The following is a 24,700-nucleotide window of genomic DNA, read 5'->3' on the forward strand; positions in this document are numbered from 1 at the left end:
TGGATGTGGTTCCTCCTTTGGTTATCAGTAAAGGGGGTGGTGTTGGAAGACTGGATTTGGTGGAATTATTGCAGCTTGTGTTCTAACCATCGAACCAAAACCATAGAACCATAGAACCATAGAACCATAGAACCCTACAGTGCAGAAAGAGGCCCTTCAGCCCATCGAGTCTGCACCGACCACAATCCCACCCAGGCCCTACCCCCATACCCCTACGTATTTTACCCACTAATCCCTCTAACCTACGCACCTCAGGACACCAAGGGGCAATTTTAGCATTTAGCATTGGTCGCGCCACATGCTGTATTTAACTAACTTTACATCTTTTTTCCCTTGTATCCAGTCTGAAAATTCCAAAGATTTAATGCGGATTCAAGAGCTGGAAGAGGAAATGGTAGCTGCTCGCAACATGTACAACAGAGAAATCCAGACTCTACAGAACCGACTGGAGCAGAACAGTAAAGAAAGAATGCAGTTTGAGATGAACAACCTCAAAAACTCACAAATGATTGCTGAATTCAGGGAAAGGTTAATGACTTCTCCGACTAACTGTACTGTGCTTAAGAGTCAGAAATAGCCAGCACAATCGTTAAAAGTTAGTTATTATAGGATGGGGCTTTGCAAATATTTTGGAAATATTGGAGGCAAGTCTCTGTTCACGAGCCTTACTGAGTCCCCCCATAGCCTCAGCAATTGGCTGGAACCAAACTAATAGTCAAGCTTCATTTAGGTTCCATTGGTGAGCCGTGGGCACTGGACTCACCGGCACTCACAGATCCCGGGGAGGGGTAAAGGTTTTGTCCTTCCACAGAGCTGAGTTGGAGATTGGAAAGGATGTTTGGGGGTGAGGCCTGGGGTAGGGGGGTAGAGATGCGATTGTTGCTACTCATGGTTCACCATTGGTACCTCGAGATCAATGCCCTATGCCTGTCTGACTGACCAGGATAGAGTTTCTGGTGCTCAAGTGGGGAATGGGAGAGGCTCTTCCTATTTTGATGGAAAAATTCCATTTCCCAAACCAGCTTAAGAACATAAGAAATAGGAGCAGGAGTAGGCCATCTAGCCCTTCGAGCCTGCCCCGCCGTTCAATAAGATCATGGCTGATCTGAAGTGGATCAGTTCCACTTTCCCGCTTTCTCCCCTTAATTCCCTTGTCTATCAGAAACCTATCGACCAGTGACTTAAATATATTCAGCGAGGCAGCCTCCACCACTTCAATGGGCAGCTTGATGTTCACAATATGAAGGAAGCCATCCAGGCCTGTAGCAAAGGGGAATAGACCATTCAGCCCCTCGAGCCTGCTCCACCATTCAACTAGATCACATCTGATCTACCGCAGTGCTATTTTCCTTCACCATCCCCACTGTCCCTGATGTCTTTCAAATCTAGAAATCGATCAGTTTCTGGCCGTGATTTTGCACCCGTGTTTGCTACAAGAGCAAACGGTGGTCTAGGCACAAAGTATCACACAACTTGGAAAAGGAGAGCCATTTGGCTCATTCAGGCAGCACCAACATCAATCCCACCCCTACCCTACTTATTTACCCTGCTAATGCCCCTGACACTAAGAGGCGATTTAGCATAGCAAACCAACTTAACCTGCACATCTTTGAGTGTGGGGGAGGAAACCCACACAGGCACGAGGAGAATGTGCCTCAGTCAGAGCATATAACAGCACACACAGCTTACAGATTACTGATTAGAATGCGAGTCTTAACAACTAACCTGCTATTCAAGTCTTAAAGATGCCGACAATGTGAGTGGAAGGGGCATTAAGCACAGGTTACAGAGATGTGTATTGTCTCCAGACAGTACAGTAAGTGAGGTTTTGCAAACCCAGGCAAGTCACGGGGGTTACAGATAGCGCGACATGAACCCAAGATCCCTGTTGAGACCGTCCTCACGTGTGCGGAACTTGGCTATCAGTCTCTGCTCAGCCACTCTGACAGTAAAAGTGACAGTGGGGTTCTCAGGTTGTTGTACACAGCCGAGCCGGTTGTCTCATGCTTTTACTCTGTCTGGGCCCACACGTGACTCCGAGAGGCAGGAACCCTCACAATATTGAAGATGAACGCTTGAAACACCAAAGCATACAAGACAAGGGACTAAATGATGGAAAATGGAATTAGAATAGGCTAGGCATGATGGGCTGAAGGGCCTCTTTCTGTAAAACTCTATGATTCTCTGACTAATGTGATTCGATTGCCCTCAAGTCACCCAGATGTAAGGAATGAAGGGTGAGCAACAAATGCCAGCCTTGCCCACGTGGTGAGATTTAATGGTGGGTGAGATTGCTTAAGGCAAAGTGCCCATTTGCTGAACCGATGAGACCAATCAGCGTGACTGTTCAGCAATGTGGAAAGTGCAATGCTAACAATGTATCGTGGTTTTGGTGGCAGCATTCTGGCACTCAACACGGCCATGTTACAGAAGGAGGAAGAGAAGAAAGGGATGGAGTTACTGCTGTGTCAGAAAGAAGCGGAGGTCAGGGACCTGCAATGCAAATCATTAAACCCTTCTGCCGAGGTGGATGCCCTCAACTGCGAGCTCGACAGAATGCGCAGAGTCCTTGAAGACGTCCAGAACAGGTAAGGTTACATTTTGGCAAAGTATTTAAACAGGTACAGCATATAATTTGTGTTTGTCTAAACTACAGTACAAATTAAACAAAATGGACCCTTCCCTCCCCTCTGCACCTCTCCCCGCCATCTCAATGCACGCTTGATTCTGCAACTATCACCATTTCTAGTTTCAGTTTACCAACCCTCTCATTCATCTTCTCTGCCAGGAAATAGCATCAGAATCCGATTACTGAGAGAGCTGCAGCAGTGGTAATGGTAGTAATAGTAATGGTAACCAGTGCTATTGGTGTTAATGGTAGTTGATAGTCTTGGTAATCGATGGTAATGATGTTGATGGTAGTCAGTAGTAATGATAATTTGTGGTAATAGTGTTTTAATTTGTTAATGGCAGTCGATAATAATGATAAGGATCTTGGGGTCCGGGTCCACAGGACTCTCAAATCAGCTTCGCAGGTGGAGGACATGGTTAAGAAGGTGTACGGTGTACTGGCCTTCATTAATCGAGGGATTGAGTTTAGGAGTCGGGAGATAATGCTGCAGCTTTATAAGACCCTGGTCAGACCCCACTTAGACTACTGTGCTCAGTTCTGGTCACCTCATTACAGGAAGGATGTGGAAGCCATTGAAAGGGTGCAGAGGAGATTTACAAGGATGTTGCCTGGATTGGGTGGCATGCCTTATGAGGATAGGTTGAGAGAGCTCGGGCTTTTCTCCCTGGAGAGACTTAGTACAGCCTTTTATAACAGCTCACTCTCATATCATAGACTGGCTCTTTAATCGACCAAATGCTCCATAGATCTCCCTCGCCCTACCTTCTTACCACTCCTTGGACTGTTATTGGGATGATGCATTCAAAGGCCAGAATGGTGGTAGTGTAAGCGATACACTGACATAAGCAGTTTTTATATTGCATTTCCTTTGTGCTGTATCTGTCTCAGGAGACTGAGAGTCGGAGAGTTGACATTCATTTGGGCAACTTTTCAGCTTACAGCCTGGATGGTTTCCAAGCCTAATATTTACCTAAATATCATTCCAAGCACCATCAGTGAGTTCACGATCCTCAATGATCTTGGGATTCTCTTGCATCCCACTGTTTTGAGAAAGGGTTTTGGTTACAAGTTACATATCTATGAGAACAGATTCACATCCCATTGGTAAATAAAAATCTGCTTCTTTGTAATTTGTGGAAAAACGAAGAGTTGCCTTTATACGTTTACCACCCTGAGATTTCACAGCCCAGGAGATATTCTGGAAGGGTAATCACTATTGTGCGGCACGGTAGCACAGTGGTTAGCACTGCTGCCTCACAGCTCCAGGGACCCGGGTTCGATTCCCGGCTCGGGTCACTGTCTGTGTGAAGTTTGCACATTCTCCTTGTGTCTGTGTGGGTTTCCTCCGGGTGCTCTGGTTTCCTCCCACAGTCCAAAGATGTGTGGGTTAGGTTGATTGGCCAAGCTAAAATTGCCCCTTAGTGTCATGAGATGTGTAGGTTAGAGGGAGGGCCTGGGTGGGATTGTGGTCAGTGCAGACTCAATGGGCCAAATGGCCTCTTTCTGCACTGTAGGAATTCTATGATTGTAACAAAGCGAAATTCAGCAGTCAATTTCTGTGCAGCAAGATCCCAGAGAATGATAACATCATCTTTCTTGAAATAATGTCTGTTGGAGGTAAATATTGACCAAAAGACCAGAGAGCTTTAGCCTACATTATAACCATAAAATCCCCATAGTGCAGAAAGAGGCCATTCAACCCATTGAGCCTGCACCTACTGTCTGACATAGCATTTTATCCAGGCACAATCCCTGTAACCCCACATATTTACCCTGCTAACCGTCCTAATCTACACATCTTTGGATGCTAAGGGGCATCTAGCATCCAAAGATGTGTAGATTAGGGTGATGATTAACAGGTAATTTAGCGTGGCCAATCCACCTAACCTACACATCTTTGGAAAGTGGGAGGAAACTGGAGCACCTGGAGGAAACCCACACAGACATGGGGAGAACATACAAAATCCACACAGACAGTTACCCAAGACCAGAATTGAACTCAAGTTCCTGGCGCTATGAGGCAGCAGTTCTTACCATACAGTACCATGGGAGCTGGAATTTTATCAACATCAAGGCAGCCATGCTGGTAAAATTCCAGCTCCCATGGCACTATATGGTAGGCTCGCTGAATAGAATTCTCCGTTGGCCTCAGGCGGGATTTTACGAGCCTCGCCCAAATGAAGCCGTAAAATACTGGCCGGGATCTTTTCCAACCAACTGAGAGGGCGGACAGGGCTTTGTTTCAACGCCTCATCCAGAAGAAGGTAGCCCTAACAGTGTTAGGAGCCCGGACCACGTGCTCAGGTTTCTGAAGTGAGACTTGAACCCACTACCTTCTGACTCAGTTGGATGGTTTCCAAGCCTAATATTTACCTAAATATCATTCCAAGCACCATCAGTGAGTTCACGATCCTCAATGATCTTGGGGTTGTCTTGCATCCCACTGTTTTGAGAAAGGGTTTGGGTGGCACGGTAGCACAGTGGTTAGCACTGCTGCTTCACAGCTCCAGGGACCTGGGTTCGATTCCCGGCTCGGGTCACTGTCTGTGTGGAGTTTGCACATTCTCCTCATGTCTGTGTGGGTTGCCTCCGGGTGCTCCGGTTTCCTCCCACAGTCCAAAGATGTGTGGGTTAGGTTGATTGGTCATGCTAAAATTGCCCCTTAGTGTAGTGTAGGTTAGAGGGATTAGCGGGTGAAATATGTAGGGATATGGGGTGGGACTGTTGGGACCCAGTGGCCTGGGTGGGACTGTGGTCGCTGCAGACTCAATGGGCCGAATGGCCTCTCTCTGTACTGTAGGGTTTCTGTGATGATCATTCTATGGTTTCCCAACAGAGTAAGGCGTCTCAGAGCACCAGGTTGAGCCTTCTTACTGTGTTTACCCCAGTCCAACGCCGGCATTTCCATATCATTTCCCAACAGATCCAGGGCTGACACTATTCCTCACGTCTTTACAATTCTTTACCTGCATAGAATTAACACCAAGATGCCATGCTTGAATCTTGCCAAATTATGTCAATGGCTTATCAGTTACATTGTTAAGGATTGTTAATGTCAGTTATATTATTAAGGAACCAGATGATAGGTATTAACACCAATGAGAGGGCGAATAGCTGGGACACTGGGTGGAGCTGAGGAATGTGGACTCAGAACAACGTCAGTAAGCTCCGGCAGGAGGAAAAGCTGGTCTTAGTTTTGACTTCACCAACTGCTGTGGATCCTCTGAACAAATTATCACCATCTTTCTCCTGATTCCTTATTCCTCTTCATTAGCTGTTACAGGGTACTGATGTGTCAAAAATGAGAGCTGAATTTACTCCAGACCATCCAGATTCCACGTGAAGTTACAAGTGAACAACACACACTGAATTATTTAAAAATCAAAGAGTTTTAAAATGTTCATTCACAGGATGTGGGTGTCGCTGGCTTGGTCAGCATTTATTGCCCATCTTTAATTGCTCCTTGAGAAAGTGGTGCTGAGTCAGCCTCTTGAACCGTTCCAGTCCCTGAGGGTGTAGGTGCATTCACAGGGCTGCTAGGGAGGAAGTCCAAGATTTTAAGCCAGTTACAGTGAAGGAATGGCGGTAAATTTCCAAGTCAGGATGGTGTGTGGCTTGGAGGTGCAGGTTTCTACCTGCTGCCCTTGTCCTTCTCGAATGTGGCAGTCATGGGTTTGGAAGGTGCTGCCTCATGAGCCTTGGTGAGTTCCTGCAGTGCATTTTGTAGATGGTCTGTACACTACAGCCACTGTACGCTGGTGGTGGAGGGAGTGAATGTTTGTAGATGTCAGTTGCCTTGTACTGGATGGTGTTGAGTGTGGTTGGAGCTGCACTCATCCAGGCAAGTAGAGAGTATTCAATCGCACTTCTGACTTGTGCTTTGTGGATAGTGGACAGAATTAGGGGAGTCAGGAGGTGAGTTACTTATTGCAGAATTTCAAGCCTCTGACCTGTTGCTGGCTAGTCCAGTTCTGTTTCTGGTCAATGGTAACCCCTTTGCTATTGACACTGGGGGATTTTGCACTCCTGATGTCATTGAATGTCAAGGGGCGATGATTAGATTCTCTGTGCTGAAGATGGCAAATGCCTGGCACTTGTATGGTGTAAATGTGACTTGTCTCTCGTTGGCCAAAGCCTGGATATTGTTCAGGTCTTGCTGCAACTGGACATGGACTGCATCAGTAGCTGGGGAGTGGTAAACCTTGTGCAGTCATCACCCCTTTGACCTTATTATGAAAGGAAGGTCATTAATGAAGCAGTTGGAGATGGTTGGACCTGGGACACTACCCCTGAAAAACTCCTGTAGTGATGTCCTGGAACTGAGATGATTGACTTTCAATAATGACAAAAGAATTTACAAAAGAATGTGTCCAACTTTTGTCCCCAATGAATGGAAACTTGCCATCATTGCAAAGGGGAGTGTTGTGTCACTGACAATGAGCCTGGCGTCTTGCATGATAAAAAATTCTTGCTGTTCAGGTTAAATCTAATAATGGTATTTATTTTAAAATGTGACAATTACACTGAAGCAGCAAGCACATGCTAATCAATCAGTAGTTCAGTACTCCACTAGCTATTTAAACTATTGAAAAAACGGTCTTTGTAATTCTTTCGAAACCTGTTGATTAGTTTTGCACATGGAATTTCTTTAGGCTTTCTCAGGCAGCTGAAGATTTGCATACAAAACCCATACTTTATTGTACAATTCAAAATGCTCATCTTTATGAGGATCTAGGTGGCCCCCAATCTGCTTTATTAAGTACCTTTGCTGCTCAAATAAATAAAGGGTAATCTCTTGGATTTCTGTTAAGCTCCCTAAGTGGAAGATCAGACGACCTCAGGGATGACTTCCTCGGAGCAATTTCCGAGGAGCTGAAACCAGTCCGCTGCTGTAGCTGTGCCAGAATTGTGGAGGAAAACACATCTAAACGGTTACATAGGAACTGCTCAGAGCAAACTGGGATCTAAAGGGGGAGTTAGCCAGGCTCCCAGCCATGTGATTCCCTGCAGTGGGAGGTGGCGTCCTGTTCACTCCCGATGGGAACTTCTGGTCCTGCCAATGGGATTTGACGTCACCCCCACACCACCACAAAATCCGTGGGAGGGGTGCACTGCCAGCGGGACCAGAGAATCCTGCTGGGGCGAAGAGCTGGAGCATTCCCTGCAAATGTCTAACCTGACCCCAAAATATTCTTCATGCAAACTTACAAAAGTTTGATGATCCATGGCAACAACTTAAGCTGCTAATAGTGACATACGTTTTCATGCAGAGATCCATTCTCTGCAAACAAAAGGAACATGTTCAGACCTTGTACATGAAGAGCTTGTTGTTCACTGTTGCTTTCCCCACGGCAATGCCTCAGCCAATCCAAGTTAAGTTGCCAACCAATCAGCATCCTTTACGCCTGAGTTATAAATAGTGGTGATGGTTTGAAATTTGGCATTCTCGTTCTGATGAGTACGCAATGAAAAGCTTCAGCAACACGTCCCCCTTTTCAGCAAGATTCAAGCTCTGCATTACCAAGCGACTGTTTGAAGAGGCTCTGGTAGAGCAGGAAAGGGAAGGGCGGGATTTTCCTCCCCCTCCGTGGCGTGTATCACAGCAGCGGGAGGAGGTGTGCCGCTCGCTGATGGCGGGGTTTGTCAAAGGGGTTTCCTGTTGAACTCAGCCTTGCCAGCTGGAAACCTGCAGTAGGTGTGTGCCAACGGCGGGATCCTCAGGTCCCGCTGGTGTAAACGTCAGCAAGATTTCAGCAGAACTCTCACCCGGCAGCGCCCCACGGAACATCCAGCTATTTCCAGGCACATTGTTACTCCCCAGACACCATGAACAAAGACAGTGATTTTGGGAACGCTTATTTCTCTTGCTGCAAAGATCCAGAAAGAATGGGATTAAGGTAGTTATGGGGCATTTACACAGAAAACATTTCATTGAATCTCTACAGTGCGGAAGGAGGCCATTTGGCCCATTGAGTCTGCACCCACCACAATCCACCCAGGTCCTATTCCCATAACCCCACCCTATGAATCCTCTGACACTAAGGGGCAATTTAGCACGGCCAATCAACCTAACCTGCACATGTTTGGACTGCGGGAGGAAACCGGAGCACCCGGAGTAAACCCACCCATCATTAAAGTGGGCTTGAAATGAGACCAGCATTGACCATATCAGGCTGTGGTCAGGTGATGGTTACAGAGTAAGCCAGCAGTGGTTCCCTGAATGTTGTTCCCTCACTGGTGTTCAGATTTGGTTGGAAGCAAAAGAGCACCATGACCACAGAATTCCTACAGTGCAGAAGGAGGCCATTCGGCCCATTGAGCTTGCACCAACTCTCAAAAGGGCATCTTACCCAGGCCTACCCCCTCAACCTACCCTATAACCCTATGCATTTACAAAGGCCAATCCATCTAACCTACACATCCTGGGACACTACAGGGCAATTTAGCATGGCCGATGCACCTAACCTGCACATCTTTAGACTGTGGGAGGAAACTGGAGCACTGGGAGGAAACCCACGCAGACATGGGGAGAATGTGCAAACTCCACACAGTGACCCGAGCCGGGAATCGAACCTGGGTCCCTGGCGCTGTGAGGCAGCAGTGCTAACCACTGTACTGCCATGAATAGAGCTGATGTTTAGATTTAAGTTTATTTATTATTGTCACAAGTAGGCTTGCATTAACACTGCAATGAAGTTACTGTGAAAATCCCCTATTCGCCATACTCTGGCACCAGTAGGGGTACGCTGAGGGAAATTTAGCATGGCCAATGCACCTAACCAGCACGTCTTTTGGAGGATGGGGGGAAGCCGGAGCACCCGGAGAAAACCCACACAGACACGGGGAGAATGTGCAGACTCGGCACAGACAGTGACCCAAGCCGGGAATCGAACTCAGGTCCCTGGCGCTGTGAGGCAGCAGTGCTAACCACTGTGGCACCGTTATGCCAGCTGATGAGGAATCAATGTCATTTTAAACGGTGATTAATGAATTAATCAATCGGAGAAAGTTTTATCAGCCACCCCGCAGTCAGCTGTTAGCACAGGTTTGTCAGCACATTCTTGTGGAGGTATGCACTTGAGCTTTAAGTTGAAGTTACTGGATATGATATCTCCTCTCAGCTCCAGTATCTATTTCACCCACAGTCTGAGCTTTGACAGGAGTCATATGTCACACCGACAAAGCCTCTTGAAGTAGCCGGAACTCCGCTACTGCCTGTGTTTGTTTTAAATAAACTTTGGGGTGGAGAAGATGTGGTTTAACGCAGCCTCAAAACATTAAGAATTAATATTTTGCCTGAGAGTTCATGAAAATGCTGACATTGGTATTCATTATTTTGGAGGTTTGTACTGAAATATTTGAAATCTCCAAACTGCCTGGAAGACTTAGTGTCGCCATGGTGATATGATTCTGTGTACACATCTTTTTCGTTTCAAGCCCTGCCATCTAATTGGAAAAGAAATCCTTAAAGCGTTTCTCAGCGGCGGTTGTTTGAGTATCCGAGTCTGGTAAACCCAGCCGATCTCCTTAACACTGTTTGTCGTCGTTGACTGATTAATGGCCAGTGTTGATCCCACACATGATAGTAACTAGAGAGTGCCTGAAGCAAAGCAACGCACGCCGTGTGTTCCACCAGACTAGCGTCGATCACTGATGGTATCCAGACCAAATTCCAAAACAAACAAGAGGACAGAGCATGCTCGAAGCATACGGCCGCTCCGACGGAGGACAGAGAAAAGCAGAGGTAGTACAGTGTTTCAAGAAGTCACGGAGGTTGATCTTAGGCAAGTACGGAGGTCCAGAAAGGGAGTGGGGGAATGAAAGATCAAAAGGAGGGAAGGTCTGTAAGGCTTGCAGGAATTCGCCAATCTCCGCTGCAGTGAATGAAGTTTTGGCTGAGCGCCAAATCCTTTGTTCTCATTGGCAGCGGGGCGGGTACGAACGAGATCGGAGAATCCCACCCAGAGTGTCAGCAGGGATGGTGCTGCAAAGCAAAAGGTGATGATAGTGGGACAGGGAGAGACACAAAAAACTGGGCATTGAAGAGGTGTGAATGGCGAACGGTCTTGCTTGTGGGTGGTCGGTCATCCCGATTCCGGAACAGTCCTGCAGGAGTTACCCAGGGCAGTGTTTTTGGTCCAACCATTTTCAGCTTCTTCATCAATGAACTTCCCTCCAACATCAACTCATGGGGGGATGTTCGCTGACAATTGCACAACGCTCAGTACTATTCAAGATTCCTCAGATAATGAAGCAATCCCTGTCCGTGTGCAGCAAGAACTGAAGAATATTCAGGCTTGGACTGACAGGTGGCAGGTAACACTTGTACCACACAAATGCCAGACAATGACTGTCTCCAACAAGAGAGAATCTAAAAATCTCCCCTTGACGTTCAATGGCAATTACTATCACTGAATCCCCTACTATTAACATCTCGGAGTTACCATTGACCAGAAACTGAACTGGGCTAGCCATATAAATAGCGTGATGAGCAATCCTGCAGTGAGTAACTCACCTCCTGACTCACCAAAGCCTGTCCACCCATCGACAAGGCGTTTATTGGTAGGGGGATTGAATTTAGGAGTCGCAGCGTCATGTTGCAACTGTACACAACTCTGGTGCGGCTGCACTTGGAGTACTGTGTGCAGTTCTGGTCCCCACATTACAGGAAGGACGTGGAGGCTTTGGAGAGGGTGCAGAGGAGGTTTACCAGGATGTTGCCTGGTATGGAGGGGAGGTCATATGAGGAGAGACTGAGGGATTTGGGGTTGTTTTTGCTGGAAAGAAGGAGGCTAAGAGGGGATGTTATTGAAACATATAAGATGATTAGAGGTTTAGATAGGGTGGATAGTGATAGACTTTTTCCTCAGATGGAGAATGCTAGCACGAGGGGGCATGGCTTTAAATTAAGGGGTGGTAGTTATAGGACGGATGTCAGGGGTAGGTTCTTTACCCAGAGGGTGGTGAGGGATTGGAATGCCCTGCCTGCTGCGGTTGTAAATGCGCCTAGTTTGGGGGCGTTTAAGAGATTTGTGGATAGGTTTATGGACGAAAAGGGATTGGTTTAGATTAGTGGGTCAGTGTTTTTTTTAAAAAAACTGGTCAGCGCAACATCGTGGGCCGAAGGGCCTGTTCTGCGCTGTAATGTTCTATGTTCTATGTTCTATGTTAAGTCAGGAGTGTGATGGAATGCTCCCCACTTGCCTGGATGGGTGAGGCTCCAACAAAACTCAAGGAGCTCAACACCATCCAGGACAAAGCAACACGTTTGATTGGCATCCCTAGCCACCACCTCAAACATTCACTCCCTCCTCCACTGACGCAGAGTGGCAGCCATGTACAACATCTACAAAGTGCATTGCAGCAACTCACTGAGGCTCCTTTGACAGCATCTTCCAAACTCCTGACCACAACATCCAGAAGGACAAGGACAGCAGATACGTGGGTTTCCTCCGGGTGCTCCGGTTTCCCCCCACAGTGGAAAGATGTGCGGGTTAGGTTGATTAGCCATGCTAAAATTGCCCCTTAGTGTCCTGAGGTGCATAGGTTAGAGGGATTAGTGAGTAAATATGTAGGGATATGGGGATAGGGCCTGCGTGGGATTGTGGTTGGTGCAGAACTCGATGGGCCAAGTGGCTTCTTTCTGCACTGTAGCGATCCTATGATTCTGTGATGGTACATGGGAACACCATCACCTGCAAGTTCCCCTCCCAGTCACTCACCATCCTGACTTGGAAATATGGTCAAAGTCTCGATCAACCTTGGCTGAGGGAATGGGAAGACAGATTGGAAAGCTGCATCGTCAGAACTGACCTGACTGAGACAGAAATACTGCAGGAATGGACTACTGGCCTAGTAGGAGGGGGAAGTGACAGCAATATAATCAAAGTACCTGGGGGAGTCAGTGGGCTTAAGGTAGATATTGGTTGACAGCCTATTCCCCCAGGTATGAAAATAGAGAAGTCAGGGCAGTGATGGAAGAATTTGAGATGGAACAAAGGTGAGAGTTGGGAGGATATTTGAGCAAAGTTGATGTTTTCTCGATATTCTAGTTGGAGGTAGATGGGAGGGGTGTGGTGGGGCGGGGGAAGATACGGTCAACAGTGTAATGGGGAGAGAGGGGAAGGCGGCGACCTGAGAAGGACTGAATAAAGAATGTTCCTCACATCCCAGAAAAAACTAGGTGGAGATAGGATCCAAAGGGCTCCCAGACTAACAGCTTTCACCAAAGAGGGAGTGGGAGGAATCAGAGGGAAAGATGAGGTGGAAGGAATGGTGGCAGATGGGGACTGATTGGGCCTCTGTTCAAGGATTTAGAGGCCAGGACTCAGTTGGGAGGGGGGTGGTGGGATAGAGGGGTAGATGGGTTCGATGTCCTTGGTGAAAAGGGGATGGTTAGCATCATCAGTACAAACATAGAAACTCTACAATGCAGAAGAAGGCCATTCAGCCCACTGAGTCTGCACTCACACCAATACCACCCAGGTCCTATCCCTGCAACTCACATATTTACCCCACTAATCTCTGTAACCTATGCAATCCAGGCCACTGAAGGGCAATTTATCATGGCCAAGCAACGTAACCCACGCATCTTTGGATTGTGGGAGGGAACCAGGGCATTCGGAGGAAACCCACACTGACACTGGGAGAATGTGCAAACTCCACTCAGACAGTGACCCAAGCCAGGGATCGAACCCAGATCCCTGGTGCTGTGAAGCAGCAGTGCTAACCACTGTGCGACCCATACCCCACACGCTGGAAGACCCTGTAACTGTCCACCTCCATCGTCAAAACTCTCACTAAAGCCCACCCCATCGATCAAGCTTGTGGTGGCTGCCCCAATACCCCCACTCCCCATAGTCTGGATTATGCCTCTCTGTAGCCCCTTGGGACACTGGGTGGGATTTACCGCACAACTCACTGCACATTACACCGCAGCAGGAGCGGGGGCGGCGGGGGGGGGCGGCCTGCCTGTGGCAGGGATTTTCCAGTTAATGCATACCTCCCTGCAGGGAAACCAGCGACACACATCGGCGGGGACCAGGAGATCCTGTCAGTGTGAGTGGCCTGAAAGTTCCAGTCACTGCGTCACTGTTTAAATACAGGTTATTGTTGTTGCTAACATGCCTCACTATCTTGGAACCACACACAATCCCTTACTCTAGGCTGTATTAAAAAGAGAAGTTATATATTATACACCAATGATGTGCACCATTGATGCCTTTGCTGACAGTTGCGATTTGATTTGATTTATTATTGTCACGTGTATTAGCAGACGGTGAAAGGCATTGTTTCTTGCGCACTATACAGACAAAGCATACCATTCATAGAAAAAGAAAGGAGAGAGTGCAGAATGCAGCATTACAGTTACAGTTAGGGTGTAGAGGAAGATCAACTTAATGCAAGGCAAGTCCATTCAAAAGTCTGATGGCAGCAGGGAAGAAGCTGTGCTTAAGTATGTGACCTCAGACTTTTGTATCTTATTCTCAAAGGAAGAAGGTGAAAGAGAGATTGCCTGGGGTGCGTGGGGTCCTTAATTATGCTGGCTGCTTTGCCGAGGCAGCGGGAAGTTTAGACGGAGTCAATGGATGGGAGGCTGGTTTGCGTGATGGATTGGGCTACATTCACGACCTTTTGTAGTTCCTTGTGGTCTTGGGCAGAGCAGGAGCCCATACCAAGCTGTGATACAACCAGAAAGAATGCTTTCTATGGTGCATCTGTAAAAGTTGGTGAGAGTTGTAGCCGACATGCTAAGTTTCCTTAAGTCTTCTGAGAAAGTAGAGGTGTTGGTGAGCTTCCTTAACTATAGTTAACACGGGGACCAGGACAGGTTGTTGATGATCTGGACACCTAAAAACTTGAAGCACTTGACCCTTTCTACTTCGTCCCCACTGATGTTCCAGGGTTGAGTGCAGGGCCAGGGAAATGGCGTCTGCTGTGGACCTGTTGCAGCGGTAGGCAAACTGTAGTGGATCCAGGTAATCCGGGAGACTGGAATTGATTCATGCCAGGACTAACCTTTCGAAGCACTTCAAAATGATGGATGTCAGAGCCACCGGCCGATAGTCATGAAGGCACGCTGCTTGACATTTCTTAGGTACTGGGATTTGTCAAAGTGTGGAAAAATGCTTTTGATTTTATGCCAGTACCTCACTTGCGATTTAAACATGAGTTTTCTCAAAGGCTATTATCATGAAACAAGTATCTAATGAGGTTTCCTTTGCATTTTAATATTAATTAATCCATGCTGCATAATTTTGTCACATTTCTAATCAGAAAGCGTTCCCTATAGATTGTAAATGTGCACAAATTTACATTTAAATAATGGGTTTATTTCTCTTAATTTGAGTCAGAAATGCACAATGTTAATCTTCAACCTTCCCACTCTCTGCAATTTTTCTTGTTGTGCAGGTAACGCTTTCAAATTATTTTCATGTTCGCTACCACTAATTTTATCACAATTTCTCAGTCTAATTTGTTGAAGAGTCAATCTTACTTACTCAAGTTAAAAGATTTTAAACCTTGTGATGAGTTGTAAGTACAGGAATATTTCATACACTCAGTGGCACCTGCAACTCACATCGCACACACGTCATTTTTAAACGGTGGGCTGGTGGTGGACATGCTTGTTTGGTGGAAACAAAGGCGGCACGGTGGTTAGCGCTGCTGCCTCACAGCGTCAGGGATTCGGGTTCAATTCCCGGCTCGGGTCACTGTCTGTGTGGAGTTTGCACGAACTCCCCGTGTCTGCGTGGGTTTCCTCCGGGTGCTCTGGTTTCCTCCCACAGTCCAAAGATGTGTGGGTCAGGTGGATTGGCCGTGCTCAATTGCCCCTTTAGTGTCCCCAGATGTGTAGGTTAGGTGGATTGGCCATTGTAGATGCACAGGATTACGGAAATGGGGGACCTGAGTAAGATGTTCTTTCGAAGAGTCGGTGCAGATTTGATGGGGCTGAATGTTGGACCCCCACTACTAAATACTGAGGGCCGTTTCTCTTCAGAGTCATAAGACAATGCCACCGATGAGACCAGGTGACCTGACGCACTTGCATTGAGCAAGCTGCCTCTGGAGTTTTGACCAGCGTGGGTAGCTCACATCCAGTGTGCTGATTTATCCTACTTTCATTGGGTCTCTCGGTTCAGGCACATGCTGACTACCACAGCACGATGTCCAAACCAAATCCTATTCCCAAAATGCCTTTGCGCCGTTCTGTGCAGAGCCCTGTAACCAGAGCTTATGGACTGGAAGCCTCAGAGCAAACCGTTAAGGAGCAGGAACCTTGTTTCAATATTGCAATAAGCCCTGCCTTCCTCTCAGGTGGCAGCCAGTGCACTGCTATTGTGCCCAAAGGTACAGGCGAGGCCTCCCCTGCTAAACTGGATATTGCGGCGGCCATTTTGAGGTCTACAATACGGGTCGAACCTTGTCGAATTGAGACCAAAATGTGACTGGAAAATCTCACCTGTCTTTGGCCCGTGGTAACTGTTGATCTGGTAGCCACGCTGCGGAAACACGGCAGCCAATAGGCGCACAGCAAGATCCCACACACACAGCAGGATGATAAATCTGTTCTATTGAGGTTGTTTGGGGGATGAGTGTTGGCCACGATACTGTTGGTGGGGGGGGGGGGGGCGCGCGCGGAGTGGTGGGGGTGAACGGGACACTCCCGATTACTTTGGAATGTCTCTGAAAGCTTGAATGCAGCTGGAAATGCTTGACCTGGTTTTAAGATGTGTGTCTGTCTGGTCTTGTGCAGCTATGAGATGGAACGCAAACAGAACAGGGAACTCCAGTGTACAGTTCAACAACTCAGACATAAACTGGACATTCAACAGGAAAATCATTGCCAGGTCAGCATGTGTCAATGGCATAGAGCTTACCAAAGAACAGAGAGAACCTCCATTTCTGAAACAAGATTAATTCAGGGTGTTGCTAAGATTTACCCACAAGGCTACAGACCAGGTGCTGGAAAAATGAGATTAAAATCATAGAATCATAACATCCTACAGTGCAGAAGGAGGCCATTCAGCCCATCAAGTCTGCACCAACCACAATCCGACCCAAGTCCTATTCCATAACCCCCATGCACTTACCTTAGCTAGTCCCCCGAACACTAAGGGGCAATTTAACATGGCCAATCCACCTATCCCCATGAGGGGCTAGTTTCCTTTTTCTCTTTCTTGGCTGGCTGACGATGGGCTGAATGGCCTCCTTCCGCACCCTTTGGTCTTATAATTTGCAGCCATTTACGTGCTGTTATAACTTGCTCACTGCCAGTGAGCACAGCAAGATCCCACCAACAATAATGAGTCACACGACGCAATAATTGGTTTCACCGATGGGGGTTGAGGGTTAAGCATCGACGGGGACAGCAGGGAGAACATCTGCTGCTCTTTTTCAAATACCCCCTCAAGAGTTACTTTGGGTTCACCTTTGTTTAACCTAATATCGAAAGACAGCACCTCCAACAGTGCAGCACTCCCTCAGTACTGCAGCAGAGTATGGCTCAGGATTATGTTAAATTCCTGGATTGAAGTTTGGACCCAGACTCCGAGGTCAGAGTCTTACCTAATGCTGAACCACAGTTGACGCTATAAAGGGTTGCTCTCAGTTAGAGCCCAAAATGGGTGCAATATTGATGTTTCTCCCACCCTAGCTACCCAAGAGGAGGATAGATGGTGGTGCAGCGGTTACGCCACTGGGCTAGGAATCAAGAGGCTCCTGTTACACAAGAGTCCAGAGACACAAGTTCAAATCCCATCACAGCAACTGGTGGAATTTGAATTAAATTCATAAAGAAATCTCAGAGTGACCATGAACTGATTGTCACAAAACTCCCAACTGGCTCTTTAGAGAAGGAACTCTGTGGTCCGTACTAGGTCTGGTCTATATGTGACTTGTAACTTCCCTCTGAAATGGCAAGCCGCTCAGTTCTTGGGCAAGAGGTGGCACAGTGGCACAGTGGTTAGCCCTGCTGTCTCACAGCAACAGGGACCCGGGTTCGATTCCCGGCTTGGGTCACGTTCTCCTCGTGTCTGTACGGGTTTCCTCCGGGTGCTCCAGTTTCCTCCCACAATCTGAAAGTGCTGGTAAGGTGCATCGACTGTGCTAAATTCTCCCTCAGTGCATCTGGAGTGTGGCGACCAGGGGATTTTCACAGTAACTTCATTGAGGTTTTAATGTAAGCCGACTTGTGACAGTAATAAATAAACGTAATTAGGGGTGAGCAGTGAATGCGGGTTTTGTCAGCGATGCCCCCAACCCATTGGAAGGATAAGAAGATGAAAGGTCACAGTTTGGGGACGGTGAATCAGGCCTGGTTTTGGGTGTTGTAAACAGTGGGGTGTGTGGGGTAAGGGGGCCATTGCCTGCAGCTTACTGATCTGCTGCCAATGAAAGCCATGGAGCCTGATGGAAATTAGGGCTCCTTAGCTGGGATTTAGGATAGGACACAATTTTTAAGTTTGTTTATTTGTCACAAGCAGGCTTACATTAACACCGCAATGAAGTTACTGTGAAAAATCCCCTAGTCCCCTGTTCAGGTACACTGAGGGGGAATTTAGCACGGCCGATACACCTAACCAGTCCCCTGTTCAGGTACACTGAGGGGGAATTTAGCACAGCCGATACACCTAACCAGTCCCCTGTTCAGGTACACTGAGGGGGAATTTAGCACGGCCGATACACCTAACCAGCAGCTCTTTCAAGGACTGTGGGAGGAAACCAGAGCAGCCGGAGGAAACCTTCATAAACTCCACACTGACAGTGACCCACACCGGGAATCGAACCCAGGTCAGTGGCGCTGTGAGGCAGCAGGGCGAGCCACTGTGCCACTGCGCCATCCTAATCCCAATTGCCACTTGACACTGCATGTGGAGCTCTGGGCGTCTCCCTAATGTTGCCCCTGGTTGCAGCTTCGAAATGTACCCCAAACACTTCCCTACAGTGTGGAATTTCTTCCCATTTTAACTGAAGCCGGAGCCAATATAAAATGAATTAGTTTCATGTAATTGTCAGCAGTTTGCGGTGTTCCTCCCCAGGGAGGGCAAGTTCAAATGCTTTCCTTTTATTGGATGACCTACTACAAGCTTCCTGGTTTGAAACGGAGAATTTAATCAAGTGAAGCGTTCCAGTGATGCAGGATACAGTCAGCACTGTGCTGTGACTGTAATGCAACATGAGGGGACTGTAATGCAACATTGAGCCTGTATTCCCTAAAGAAATATCCCAGGGAATTCTCAATAAAAGTTGATTAGGACAATACATCACGGTCCCAGAAGGTTAATATTTCTAGACGTTTAGCGAGATTAGAAGATAAAAGTGATGACTGGGAATGCATTTAGCTCGCAATTAAATATTATTGTACATCAACGTGAGACATGGTGCACAATTCTCTTGATGTCTTTTGCCAGTTCTGAGTTGTTGTCAGTCTCCAGAAATAATACCCCCTTTTAGATTCAATTTTACTCTCCATTGAAAACCAATTACAATTGTATAGCACTTTTAAGATGTCCAAATTCTTCCCTAGGGAATCATAAAATAAAATTTAACACCGTACCTCATGAGGTGCTATTAGGCCAGAGAGGTAGTTTTTTTTAATAGTGTCTTCAATCAGGAAAGTGAGGAAGAAGGGGAGAGTTTTCTGGAGGGGATTTTGTCTGTGAATCAGTGGAATTCATTGCCACAGAAGGCTGTGGAGGCCAGATCATTGTGTGTATTTAAGACAGAGACAGATAGGTTCCCGACTGGTAAGGGAATCAAAGGTTCTGGGTAAAGGCAGGAAAGTAGTATTGGACCATGATTGAATGGCGGAGAAGACTCGATGGGCCGAATGGCCAAACTCTGCTCCTATATCTTATAGTCAATGTGTCTGGGGCATCTTTAGGTGAATGGGGGAGCGACTAAAATCAGTGATGCTAAGGAATCCAGAATTACAGGAGTGCAGGCAGCTCGGAGGGTTGTAGGGCTGGAGGAGATTACAGAGATAGGGAGGCACGACATCAGTAGAACATCAAGAGGGGGCTTGGGTGGGGTGGGCGGGGTGGGGGGGGGGAACCTAACACTGACGTAGAATCCTCCCGTACTGCGGGACACCCTGAAGTATCTCGCTATGTTCTACGACTGTTGAAGTGTTAGTGGCTGTCGTAATATAGGGAAGGTGGGGAGGATGAGCATCCTTCCTGTTAGGTTAGATTAAAGTTGCGGGGAGGGGTGGGTAACTCAGGAATAACTGTAGACAACTCAGCAAACTGGGCGGCCGCTGGGGTAACCTTAAAAATAACAAGATTCTTTGATGAGTTTCACAACGTAGGCCGGCTGAATAACAATGACAGGCCTACACTGTCTGCGCTTATCCTTTGTCACTCTTGATTACCAGTTAGTGTCGGGCTATTGCAATTTCACCTATATATCCTGCGCTTAGCGCACATCACTCCACTTCGCCTGACAAAGGAGCAGTGCTCTGAAAGCTTGTGATTCCAAATAAACCTGTTGGGCTATAACCTGATGTCGTGCGATCACATGTAGACCAAACTGGGTAAGGATGACAGATTTACTTCCTGAAAGAACCTTAGTGAACCAGATGAGTTTTTACGACAATCGACAATGGTTTCACAGCCATTATTAGACTTTTAATCCCAGACTTTTATTGAATTCAAATTTACGGTGGTGGGATTCGAACCCAGGTCCCCAGATTATTACCCTGGGTCTCTGGATTACTAGTCCAGTGACAATATCACTATGCCATCACCTCCCCACCTCCCTCTGGTTTAAAGATTCAGGCAGGCACTTGCAACTAGTACACAAATGCAAGTTGTGAAACGCAGGTCACTTACTCTTGCGAAATCCACTCAGTATGAACAGCCAAATTAAAATAAAACGCACTGAATGGGTGGCAGGTTTCTGATCAGGAACCAGCTGGCAGTGAGCTTTACTCAGTAGCTTCTTCACGCTGTGCTTTCAGGATATGATCTGCATGAGGGAGAAGGCTGCAGAGGCAGATGCTCTGATTCAGGAACTGGAAGCGAAGCTGAGAAATCCCCAACAGGACGCTGAAGCCATGAAGATGCTCCAGAAAATCCGAGAGATGAACGAGGCTGAGATGAGACAGTACCAGTGTCAAACCGAACAGACCTACAACCAAAACGTAAGCTGTCATTCATATCATTGCCGTACAGGAAAAGGCCATTCAGCCCACTGTGCCTCTGTGGTAGCTCTTTGTAAGACTTCTCCAATTAGCCCCACTCCCCATTTTGCTCTTGTTCAAAATATTTATCCAATGCCCCTTTTAAAGTAAGTATTGAACATATTTTCACCACCATATCAGTTTCATAACAACACTCTGTAGGGAAAAATAAATCACATCTTCCTACCTCTCGCTCTTCCGAAGACCAAATCATTGAATCTATTTAAAAAGGAAATCGATTCCTAAAGATGATAAGAGGTATGGGGAGAGTGCAGGAGCATGGTGCTGAGAAAGAGGATCAATGATCGCTTAGAATGGCCTATTTCCACTCCTATTTTCTACATTTATATGTCAGCTTCCCAAAATTGCTTTGAAAGTCTGGTCCCTTGTATCCATTTCCCATTTGGTTTCCCCCCTTTTTTTAACCCTTTGGAATACTGATTTTATATGTATACCTGCAGACTTGGCCTTTGCCTAATGCTTCTTTCCAAAGACAGCACTTCTGACAGTGTAGCACTCCCTCAGGAGGGGCAGTGGACTGTGTTTCCGCAGCGCAGGGTTGAAGCCATGACTTCCTGCGTCTGAAGTGACCCACTGAGCCAATGTAGCCACAAACTATTTGGCTAGGGCTGCAGAACTGCCACAGTTGCCCACTTGCTAAAGGTTCTGACTGCCGCGACAACGCGGGTTTCACATTTCCGTCTTATTTAGTCACCAACCTGCGTGTTCATTTTCTATCCTAGCTGATGGAACTAGGCATGTGTCTGAACAAGGAACGCATCCAGTTCGAACAAACTCAGGGGGAGAACCAATGCCTTCGCCAGCATATTAATAACCTTTCATCTGAGATTAAAATACTGCAAACCAAGGTTAGTGAGACCATAAGAAATAGTGACGGGAGGAGGCCACTCAGCTCCTCGAGCCTGCCCTGAGTCCATTAACCAAGTGTATCAAACTGGAACTTTGTTACAGAGGAAGCAGGCGGAGGCTATTTGGCCCGTCAGACCTGTTCTGTCATTCCGTTAAATTAATTGGGGGTTGGCAGGAGAAAAGGTACACACTAACTTCATTGCAGTGTTAATGTAAGACTTACTTGTGATGAATAAATAAACTTTTTAGGTAGCAGAATAAATGGCTTTCTTCAAAGACGCGATCATTTGTTTAAATTTTTAAAGTTGATTTATTCCTAGAGTGGGATTTGAACCCAGAACCTAATGTTTCAAAGTGCTCTCTGCTGTGCCACAGTTGACACTTAATTGGGAGATTACTGAAAATAGTTTCTCTCAATCTAACCTATCAAACACGGAAAGTTTTTTTAAAGTTTAAGTTTATTTATTAGTGTCACAAGTAGGCTTACATTAACACCGCACTGAAGTTATTGTGAAAATCCCCTAGTCACCACACTCCGGCGCCTGTTCGGGTACACTGAGGGAGAATTTAGCATGGCCAATCCACCCAACCAGCACGTCTTTCGGACTGTGGGAGGAAACCAGAGCAAACCCTTGCAGACACGGGGAGAATGTGCAAACTCCGCACAGATGGGAATTGAACCCGGATCCTTGGTGCTGTGAGGCTATGCCACCGTGCCACCCCTAATTTGTATACAGTCGCCATATGATCCCTTGAAAGGGAAAGGTCAGGCAAGCAAATCAACTGCTCGCAGTGCGACAAAAGAGATGGAAATTAAGAAAAAGAAGAAAAGGTGCGCTGACAGATAGCAGGTAGAAAATACCATTGAGGACCAGACTGGACAGAGAAGGTTCAGAGGGGAGGGGAGAAAGTAAATCAGAGAAGCAAAGAGAGAATATGAGAAAAGACTGGCAGTTAATATAAAAGGGAATCCCAAGGTCTCCAATAGCCAAATAAGTAGTAAAAGGAGGAGTGGGGCTGATTAGTGACCATAAAGGAGATTTATGAACGGAGACAGAGATCCAGCAAGGGGAATTAAAGGAATATTTAGCATCTGTCTTTACCAAGGAAGAAGATGTTAACCATGTCCATATGAAAAAAGGAAGATAACATAAGAACATAAGAAGTAGGAGCAGGAGTAGGCCACCTAGCCCTTCGAGCCTGCCCCGCCATTCAATAAGATCATGGCTGATCTGAAGTGGAACAGTTCCACTTTCCCGCTTTCTCTCCATAACCCTTAATTCCCTTGTCTGTCAGAAACCTATCTACCGTGACTTAAATATATTCAGCGAGGTGACCTCCACCACTTCAATGGGCAGAGAATTCCAGAGATTCACCACCCTTTGGGTGAAGAAGTTCCTCCTCAACTCTGATCTAAACTGCCCCCCCCCTCTTATTTTGAGGCTGTGCCCTCTAGTTCTGCTATCCGTTCTAAGTGGGAAGAATCTCTCTACCTCTACCCTATCCATCCCCTTCATTATCTTGTATGTCTCTATAAGATCCCCCCACAGCCTTCTAAACTCCAACGAGTATAGACCCAGTCTATTCAATCTCTCCTCATAGGCCAACCCCCTCATCTCTGGTATCAGCCTGGTGAACCTTCTCTGTACTCCCTCCAAGGCCAATATATCCTTCCGCAAATGTGGCGACTTAAGATGATTAAGACACTAGAAGCAGACACATTAGCAACATTTAGGAGGGATACAGATGAAGGGCAGAAGGTTTTTTCATTTGTTTTATTAGGACATCACAATCAGGCTTGGAGGGCCGAACAGCCTGCTCCTGTGCTGTACTTTTCTTTATTCTTTGTTCTCAAGTATTTTAAGATTGATACAGAGGAGGTATTGGATAGGCTGTCCTTAGCTAAAGTTGATAAGGCACCAGGGCCTCATGCATTGCATCCATGAATTCTGAGGGAAGAGAGACTGGAAGTTGCAGAGTCACTGGCCCTCAATTTTTTAGCCTTCCCTCAGGGATGGTGCCAGAGGGCTGGAGAATTGCAAACATTACACCCTTTTTGGGGTGTAAAGATAAGATCAGTTTAGGAACAGTGGTGGGGAAACTTCAAGAAACAATAACCTGGGACAATAGTCACATGGACAAATGTGGATTAATTAAGGGAAGCCAGCATGGAGTGCTTTGTTAATCTTCCAGCAGGAACTCTTCAGGCGTAGGCAATAAAATGAGGTGAAACTTACTCCAACTTATAAATCAAAGAGAAAGGTCTAATGAAGAAACTTCATTACTCCAACAGTTGAGGCCTCATCCTGGGCCATTCCAAGCTCCCCACAATTCCCAACAGATTCTTATTTATACTGAGCCAGCTGGTCATCACATCACTTTTTTCATTGGTTACATAGTTTACTGGGTCAACTGACCTTTACAACTTGCTATCATTAGTCACACTATAGCAGATCCAATGTCATCACAAGTTACATTCTAATACTCTTGAGTGAAAATTGCGAAAATTGGAGTTTTTTAATGAGGTAATAAGAGAAGGTTGATGAGGGCAATATGGTGAATGTAGTGTACATGGATTTTCAGAAGGCATTTGATACATTGGCATGCAACAGACCAGTAAGGAAAGTTCATGGAATAAAAGGGACAGTAACAACATGGATATGAAATTGGCTGAGTGACAGGACACAGAGGGTGATGGTTAATGGATGTTCCACAGGCCAGAGGAAGGTTCTCCAGGGGTTAGTGTTGGCACCCTCGCTTTTCCTGATATATGTCAATGACCCTGGACCTTAGTGTACAGGGCACAATTTCAGAGTTTCATTTTATTTATTATTTATTAGTGTCACAAGTAGTCTTACACTAAAACAACAATGAAATTACAGTGAAAATCCCCTAGTCACCTGTTTGGGTACACTGAGGGAGAATTTAGCATGGCCAATGCATCTAACCAGCACCTCTTTCGGACTGTGGGAGAAAACCGGAGCACCCAGAGGAAACCCACACGGACATGGGGA

General features: G+C 46.6%; 1 protein-coding gene across 2 annotated transcripts in view; it reads left to right on the forward strand.

The window, feature by feature from the left end:
* The first annotated feature begins 480 nt into the window (after nt 1-480).
* The window catches only part of LOC145355283 (uncharacterized), a 79,083-nt gene continuing 54,863 nt past the window's right edge, over nt 481-24,700 (forward strand). The window contains exons 1-5 of one of the 2 annotated variants that reach the window (XM_080207187.1): nt 481-528; nt 2,400-2,588; nt 16,389-16,482; nt 20,595-20,777; nt 21,560-21,685. In XM_080207187.1, the coding sequence (XP_080063313.1) occupies nt 482-528; nt 2,400-2,588; nt 16,389-16,482; nt 20,595-20,777; nt 21,560-21,685 (639 nt within the window). In that variant the 5' untranslated portion in view covers nt 481. Of the gene's footprint in view, nt 529-2,399; nt 2,589-14,539; nt 14,730-16,388; nt 16,483-20,594; nt 20,778-21,559; nt 21,686-24,700 lie in introns of those variants that run through there. The other variant, XM_080207188.1, reaches the window with a different exon arrangement.

The sequence above is a fragment of the Carcharhinus amblyrhynchos genome, chromosome 19 (genome assembly GCF_965287045.1).
Source record: "Carcharhinus amblyrhynchos chromosome 19, sCarAmb.v2.hapA, whole genome shotgun sequence".
Taxonomy (NCBI): Eukaryota; Metazoa; Chordata; class Chondrichthyes; order Carcharhiniformes; family Carcharhinidae; genus Carcharhinus; species Carcharhinus amblyrhynchos.